Below are 8,512 nucleotides of genomic sequence, written 5' to 3'. Positions count from 1 at the left end.
TAAATGCAGGTCAAGTGTTTTTTTTTTCGGGTGTGTCCCTCGAGTTTTTTTTCGCTTCTTCTTCATGTCTCCTGGACTGGTTTTTAGGGAGGGAAGATAAAATATTCCATCCATCGCCATGCTTTGTGGCACTCTTTCTTAGATGAGACGATCCACAAATAACAACAGCAAAGACACGCTACGCTACGTAGGAGGTTGTACCCTAAAAAAAAAGGAATGGAAAAAAACCAATGAGCCATCTCTCGCCGGAGGTCACATTCGATGCCGTGGATGCCCCGGGTTGAGGTAGACAAAGAGGGCCGAGATGCTGAGAAGGAAGCGATCGGGTTTCAAAGGACATTAAACAGACAGAACGAACGGGGTGTATCGGGGTAGTGTGCGCCGCAATGCAGCGGCGTCCGGGAGGTACACGGGCGCATGTGTTCTAACAGTGACCCCAGGGGGCATCTACGGTACCTGGTGGTATCTGTGGCGGGGCGGGGTCGCGTAAAACAATTAGAAAAGTACCGTTTCAGAACTGGTTAGAGCGAACGGCAGCGGCAGAGCAAGCGAGAGAGACCCAGGCAAGACAGACAAGCGTCTTATAAATACCGACGATCGTGCTGCATCGGGTTCAGTGTGTTCCTAGCTGCCGATCAACCGTGTCAGTGCATCGAGAGCGTGTCTTAGTTGTCTCTAAACGTAAAAACAGGTTCCGTTCCGTTCCGTAGAAGATGAAGCCCGCCATCGTGTGCATCTGCTTGGTGAGCCTGCTGGTGGCATCGGCGCTGGCAGCGCCCAGTAAGCCCCGCAAGGCTGACAACTCGTCCGAGTCGGAATCGAACGAATCGGACGAGTCCAAGGAACCGGCCACCGGCGCACAGACTCCGTCCCCGAAGCCAGCGACGGCTACCGATGTGGAAAACAGTGGCGGTGAAGTGAAGGATCCGGTCGTGCCACCGACGAAGGTTGAACCGACCGTCCCGGACGTCCCGAAACCGGAGCTCAAATCGGAGGTGCCGACTGAAGTGAAGACGTCCGAGGTCGCCCGGGATCCGGAGCCAGTGAAACCCGAGGCAGAACACCAGCAGGTTACGGAGGTTACGACGACCGTCCAAGGGTTGAAGGATCCCGAACCCGTGGCAGTGGTCGGCGCCGAAGCGAAACATGACGAACCGGAGCCGCAGGAACCGGAGAAGGTTGTGCCAGTCGAGGCCAGCAGCGTGCAGGAGGTAGCGCAGGATGTGGTGAAGGAGCCGGTGGAAAAGGAGCAGGCGGTCAGCGGTGATGCCGTGACCGTGGCCGCTGTGCTTACGGGCGAGCCGCAGCAGAAGCCGGACGAAAGCAAAGAGTCGGTCGTGGCGGCCACAGACAGTGTAGCAGCTGTCTCCGTTTAAGGCGTAGAGGGGCCCCGGGTGACCCAACAGTCTGACAATTTCATCCATAAGTAGACAAAAACTGTAGAGAGTGTAAATGAAAATCGTGAAAAAAATAATAAAATGTAAAAAAATCAACAACAAAATGGCGTGGCGTCTTCTTTGTCCGTTGCAGTACATTAGTTTTTGCAGGTTTCTATTTGGGATATCGGGGATCTTCCCAGAAATGGCTACATTTCTGGTCTGAAAGTCCTGAATATTTTTGGACCCAAACTTAAACAGCACTGGCGTAGGCGACCCTCAATTTATTCCTCCGGTTACGCACCGAATAAGCAATCAAAATGGTTGACATGCTCCAGAAAGTGAGCCGATCCGATCGGGTCGATGATCCCGTCGTTCGTTCGATTAACGGCCGCTGTCACTTAACCCTGGCCAGACATCGGCCACAACCGACGGAGTTTAGTCTAATAAGCAAACACACAGCAAGTGCTGCGGTGTCTACGGTTGACTTCGCCCCGCACTTCGCCAAGTGACGCCTTCATTGGTGCCGTCATCGCCGCGCCACGTCGACGACGTTGTTTACACTTTGATCCCCGCTGTCCCGCTTACCCGCTAATTTCCATCTCGCCGCCGGAGGAGTCGTCCGCCGAAAATCGTACGTACGTGATGGTGAAATGAAGTGGAAAACTTGCTGTCGAATATCCGCGGTCTATCTCGCCATAACCTTGATAGCGTCGTGGTGGAACGACGATGACGACGGTCTGCGGATTTTGGGCACACAATTTGATTGAAACATATTCACCGACCCCCACAGGCGGGGACGCATAATAATCGGGCGCAGGAGCCGGAATTTGGGTCCTCCTCCGGGGAACCTTTATCAGTGGGGCTCTAATGTGCGTCAATTACGACCGCGATCAGGACGACCGGGCGGCGGCGGTTCCGGTTCGGCAGTTTCGCGAACTAACTTTTTACGCTTCCTAACCCTTCGTATCGTCTGGATCCGCGCAATGCCCTTGTTTGACAAGCGATGCTTTCAAGGTCGGGCAATCTTTGGCAACTTTGCGGAAACATTACGTGTAACCGCGCGGCCGGTATCTCTGCGCAAGATCGACACCCGTGCCGGGCCTTCCTTAATTAAGGGCACCGGGTTTTTACCGGCACTTCGGGCCGCCTTTTCGACTTTCGGGGCCGTTAAAGTTTTCGGGCGAAATTCTGCGAAAGAAAAACACGGCGGGGCCACATTCTACGGCACACGAAATAATTGTAGAGTCATCATTATATGGCCTCGTGGAGAACCTAATTGGATGGATAATCGATAATGGTGCTGGTGAACGGAGAGACATCAAGAGACCTAGGTCCTAAGTCTCGGAGGGTGAGATCGGGCCGGGGCACTGCACTTTGGGAGGTCCCCTAAGCTATTCTTAGGGGACTACCAAAACCGCCGGAAAACTTGGGGAGACGATGTGGGTGTAAAGTGCTTCTGCTGAAGTCGTCCTTGACCATCCGGCCACCCGGGTCAGACAAATGATTAGATCCAATCAGCGGAAACTGGAAAAGAAAATCGCTTCAAACAACGATTTTCTACCCAACTCGGTAAATAAATAAACAACATCCATCATCGCGGAACCGGTACCATTAAATATTGATCTTCGATCGGGCAGAAGAAAAAGAACCGCACCGAGCCCGACAGACAAACAATAAACACAACCCAATGGCCGTGTGTGTGCAGCACAGTGTCTCTCGGTTCGTCTGTCCGTCCGTCTGTCTCTTTCCGCCGCGATTGATTGAAACGTCGTCGGAAGCATCCCGCCCGCCATGCCCGCCATGCCCGCTTTAATCTAAACGTTCATCGTCTGGGCGAAATATTTCATCATCCGGGAACACTCGGGGCCCGGCTCTCGGTCTCCGTCGTCGTCGTGGAATGTCGTCTGCCACGATCGCCGCGCCGTGCCGTCTATTTAATCGTGAGGAAAATTCACCAATTCGGGCATCGGGCAATCACGGGACCTACATGGTCCCGTCTGGTCCGTAAACTTCATCTCTCGTGTGTCGTCTGCCGCCGCTAGCAGGCCGCCCTGCCCTGGCGAGGGTGGTCACGTAATCTCGCCCGTTAGCATGTTGCAACGGAACGCAATGGTGCGTAATCGTTCCCAAATGGGTACCGCTTTATCCAGTGCAGCATCCTTAACAGACTTTGGGGCCACCGGCAGAATCGTCGTCGTCCAGGTGATCGATTTGCCAAACGATTTAATTTAATCCTCTACGATCCGGTACCTCCGTGATCGTCATCATCATGAGCCTTCATCAACACCTCTTTCTGGCCCCAGCCCAAGTAAACACCGACAACCACCATCGGCACGGGGCAAACACGGGGCCACGACATTTGTTCCGTTCATCGTGCGAGCAAATCGTACTCTTGGGGAGCTCTCGCAGGACTCGCCAAACTCAATCAACCGTCAAACAACTGGCCGCATGGAAGAACAACAGCCGGACGACAATGGCGCTGCCGCCGGCTCAATTGCAAGCCCTTCCGACGGGCCATTCATTCTGTTTGCTCGCGGTAAACATTTGGCAATCAATTGGCACGGTAAATAGTGAGAGCTACGGTCTTTGTGCCGTTGGACCGCGATGGCGTTAGTCCTCGGTTCACTCGCCGCCAAGCCTGGGATTTTCTTGCCTCGTATCCTTCACTCTTCAAGTTTAGTCGGAGTGTTCCGCTAACTGTTGTAAGAAGTACGCCTAAAGTTATGCAATGAAGTTAGCCAAATGGTAGCCGTATGGTTTCGTGGTATTTTCGTAAAACATCGAGCCGTTAAAAAGTTATCAAAGCAGCCTACGCGCTGGTAGTGAAAGCATAAACAAATCACACCCTAACTGCGTCACTATCCGGATGAACGCAAACAAAGCTAGCGGCGACTTATCGCCACCCAGCGCTAAGCTTTATGAAGTGAGTAAAAGTGTCCAGTAAAGGGAAGAAAAATGACTGTTTTACCGGGAGCCCGAGGCGAACCGGGTGGCCACGCTACGGACGATGTGTTGAATGAGCTGTGTGTAACGAGTTAAGCGTTATGGGGACGCTCATCGTCGTCCTGGCTCGGCTGGACCAACCCACCATCAGGGGCTCGCCGTTATGATCCAAAACACACCGTCAACTCAGGACGCCCAACCCCCTGAGCTGGACGCAGTAAGTCCTAAATTGAGATGAAGTGATGATATCAACAACGGCTTCAGGTCTGACGTCTGATACCACGGACAAAGGCCTCGCCCAGGGGGCTCAGCCTCAAGGCAAACTGTGGTGGTCGGTCTAGGAAACAAAAGCACCACATCGGCGTGAGTTGTGCCGTCCACTAAACAGTAACCGAATTCAAAGCTTCAAACATATGGGGCCGTTATCCGGACCCGATGGTGCTGGTCCTACAGTAGATCCTTTCCGCGCCCGAAAATGTCCGCCTAACGCGCCACGCATCGATCACAGTTATGGTGTCCCCTTCGGACTTACTTGGTACCCCCAGGATCAGGACTTTACAGATCCGTGTGAAGTACTGGTGGACGGGAGCCGTCCCGACTCGCGATGGGCACGGTCGGTGCTGGCGACGATTGCTGGTCGGCCGATGGTCGCCGGTACGATGACGACTGGATGGTCGTCACACTCGTTGACGGTGCCGTCATGGATGAGCCCCGGGCACTGGAGGGCTGATCGGTGGAGCACGCACTGAACGGCACGCCACTGGTGTAGCTCCCGTTCCTACCGTTGACCGACCCACCACCGACCACACTTTTCGCGCTGTTGTTGTTAACGTTGCTACTGTTGTTGTTGTCCAGGACCGGTGGCTGCAGTTGCTGCTGTTGCTGCTGCTGCTGCTGATGCAGTCCTGGCTGTTGTTGTTGCTGCTGCTGATCGGCCGCCACCTTCGCCTGACGAGTGTTCGCCGCCGGCAACACCTTCGTCGAGTTACCCCGCTCGGAGCCGCGGTTGCGGACGAATCGCGGAAAGAAGCTGTTCTCGATTTGCAGCTGAGCGTTGATCTCCTTGCCCTTGGCGCAGGTGCAAGCCTTCAGGAAGCTCTTCTTGAAGTTGTCGCTCAGGAACGCGTACAGGATCGGGTTCATGGCCGAGTTGCTGTACCCGAGCCAGCTAACCAGCACGAAAACGGTGATTTCAAGCCGCGACTTGCAGATGTCCGGTGGCGAGTTGATGAGGGCCACCTGCGAGATCCAGTACGGTAGCCAGCAGAGTACGTACACGGTAATGACCGTCAGCACGAGCTTCGTCACCTTGCGGTGCGAGCGTTTCTTTTCCTTCGACTTGGACTTCGGCCCAACGGTCCGCAGCTTGCGGATGACGAGATAGTAGAACATCAGGATCAACGACAGCGGGATGGCGAACCCGAGGATGAGCGAGTACAGCGTGAATGTCGTGCCCGAGTTGGCGCCGGTCTCCGATGGCCACATGATGTTGCACGACATCTTGTTCTTCTCGCGGTGAATCGTATTGGCGTACAGCATCACCGGGAGCATTATGAGGGCCGATGCGGTCCACGCGATCGCCGACACTACCTTCGAAACGAGCGGCGTTCGGAAGCGGGGCGACGAGATCGGATGGCATACGGCGATGTACCGATCGGCGGACATGATGAACAGGAAGATGGAGGAAGTGAACTGCGTGATCGAGGTACTAACCATATAAGCCTTGCACATCCCATTTCCGAAGGTCCACTCGCCAAGGTGCATCGTCGTGATGAGGAACGGAATCCCGATCAGGAAGCACTGATCGGCGATGGCCAGATTGAGGATGTACATATTCGTGACCGTTTGCATTTTGGAAAATCGGAGCACTACGTAAATAACGAGCGTATTGCCGAACAACCCGACGATAGCCACCAGCGCGTACAGGATCATCGAAATCACGTTACCAACCGGCATCTGTATCGAGGGGCAAATCTCGAACGCCGAGTCGTTGTAGAAGCTGCTGAAAAACGGATGATGCGGAAAGCGTCGGGACAGGTTGGCGGTGAACTCGGCCGAACTGGACGTTCCCGCACCGCCCGGACCGGACGATGCCGTCAGTGCCCGGAGCGTGATGTTGCTCAGAAAGGTGGAAAGGTTCGTCACCGACGCGCTGCTCACCGGCACACCGGTCGCGGACGGGGCCGACGCCGAGGCCGCTATCGTAGTCGTTTGCCGAAGGAACGTCAGCAGCTCCGACGGGAACGGGAGGCCGGCATGGAAGTGTTGGGCGACCGTTGCTATGGTCACGTCACCGGCGGGTGTTCCCGGGTTCGCCATACTGCCGCCGCCGTGGGTCCCAGTGACCGGCGATGGCGAAGATACGGCTGAGAAGACCGTCGTGCCGGGGGCCACTAGCAAATCGGCTGTACTGCTGGCATTCCAGTCCATCTGAGACGGACCGGCGAACGAGAGGATACTATCGAGGTCCGCGGATTCCTGATACCCCTGATGTTTGCCACCGACCCAAAATGGGCACTCAAGGTGCGTAACTGAGGTGCTTTAATTTATTCCCCGTTCCACGGAAGAGTCCAACAACAGTCTCTTCACACTGCTTCTGCTGCGGGCTATTTATACTAGACCGGCTCCAGTTTCCTTCCGATTTTTTTTTATCTTTTTGGAGGCACTCGAGTCAGGACTCTTCAGGACACTCTGCGACAGATTAGGAGCCTGCCTGCCGCTATAACCCCGAACTCAATTCAAATGGCCCCGGCTGCCACTTCACAGCTCCGTTACCCAATTGTCGGTGTTTTCTCTCAACACGAAAGTTGACACCAGTTTTGTTTTTGCACTTCCTGCACCAACTAGCCAGAGCCGGCTTCGCTCGGTTGCTAGGGTATTTTTTGCTCTCCGCACGCCTTTTCTGGTTCGTTTTGTAGATTCTCCGTGCGGCACGAAACTATCACAAACACACTCGGAGGCAACAGAATTAATTCTCCACTTCCACTTCCGGCACTTGAATTTCCAATGTCCTCTGAGGCCGCCAAAGTTTGCACAGCCCGCTCAGAGAGAGCTGGTGTCTTTGTTGGTTCGTCGGCCAAAAGGCACCACGCTCGGCCAGCACGCTCCTTGTGGGGCGACTCTCCTGGGACGATCTGTCAACACCGCCACGGCTATGATCCCGGGAAGCTGTCGTGTTTAAATGCTATACACAAAGCATACAATCTGTAGATGCGGTGCGTGGTGATATTTTTAGCCGGCCCTGTCTGAAATTCTTCCGAATCTCATAAAATCATCTCCCGTAGCGTCATCAGGCGTTGCAGCGGGAGCGGCAGCGTTCGGTCCGACGTTGATGGTGGTCCAATGTTCCAATAATCCACCTGTGCCGTCGTACATCCCGTAAGGTGTCGACTGATCGAATCAACGGCCAGAACCGCCCGCGCACGCAAACAAACGGAAACTCGGCTCCTCCGTACGCCAACGCGTCGTGCCGGACCCCTTAGTAGCGGAACACACCTGCCAGACGGCCGGTCAGATCAGAGAATCGGAGATGTTTACGATGAGTGGGATCGCCGGAAGGTATAGGTTAAGCAATAATTCATTTTTTCCTCCCCGCAACCCAGTTCGGAGGATGTTCGCCGGGATGCGCGGCACTTCACTTCGGACACCACTCCTTCCGGACCTCCGGCTAGACTTTGGACTTCTCGAGTGACTCGACACCCGCTACGTTCGACGTTCGAATTCGCCGCAAAAACGACGGCAAAACGCTTGGCTTCGTTCGCAAAATTCCCAACCGTTCACTGGCGCGTCCAGACGCGAACTGAACCGTTCACTCCGAGACGGCGGCAGCAGACGACCACTGGTCGGGAAAATCCCGGCCGACTCCACCGGACTCGGACTGCCACCGGACTGGTGTTGGTGTTGTGGTGGTGGCGACACGAGTTGGGTGTTGTCGTAGGACCGCGCGATTGTCAGAGCGTTCGTTTTCCACCATCTCGCACGAGGAGTCGGCAATCCGCCGACCACCCGGACCACCTGTTTACCATCGCCGCCCGCCCGCCCGCCAGTCGGTAGGTAGCTTTCACTTTCATTCATCCCCGTTCGACACGGCACACCCGAGACACATCCTTTACGCGGATGTTGCGCCGAGCAGCATTCGGGTCGGGTCGACTAGCGTTCTGCGCATGCACACCGAGCCGTGACCGAGGCGT

At 55.1% G+C, this 8,512-nt stretch overlaps 1 protein-coding gene across 1 annotated transcript; it reads right to left on the bottom strand.

Moving 5' to 3' along the window:
* Positions 1-613: 613 nt before the first annotated feature.
* On the bottom strand, positions 614-6,752 carry LOC128278471 (neuropeptide SIFamide receptor-like). The gene is made up of 2 exons (XM_053017201.1): positions 4,899-6,752; positions 614-1,366 (listed from the first exon to the last, which is right to left on the bottom strand). Exons 1-2 carry the CDS (start codon positions 6,750-6,752, stop codon positions 614-616), a joined length of 2,607 nt encoding a protein of 868 aa, XP_052873161.1.
* Positions 6,753-8,512: the final 1,760 nt, after the last annotated feature.

This window comes from Anopheles cruzii, chromosome 2, assembly GCF_943734635.1.
Source record: "Anopheles cruzii chromosome 2, idAnoCruzAS_RS32_06, whole genome shotgun sequence".
In the NCBI taxonomy this organism is placed as follows: Eukaryota; Metazoa; Arthropoda; class Insecta; order Diptera; family Culicidae; genus Anopheles; species Anopheles cruzii.
The sequence above is the reverse complement of the archived record's forward strand: the minus strand, read 5'-3'. Positions and strand labels throughout refer to the sequence as shown.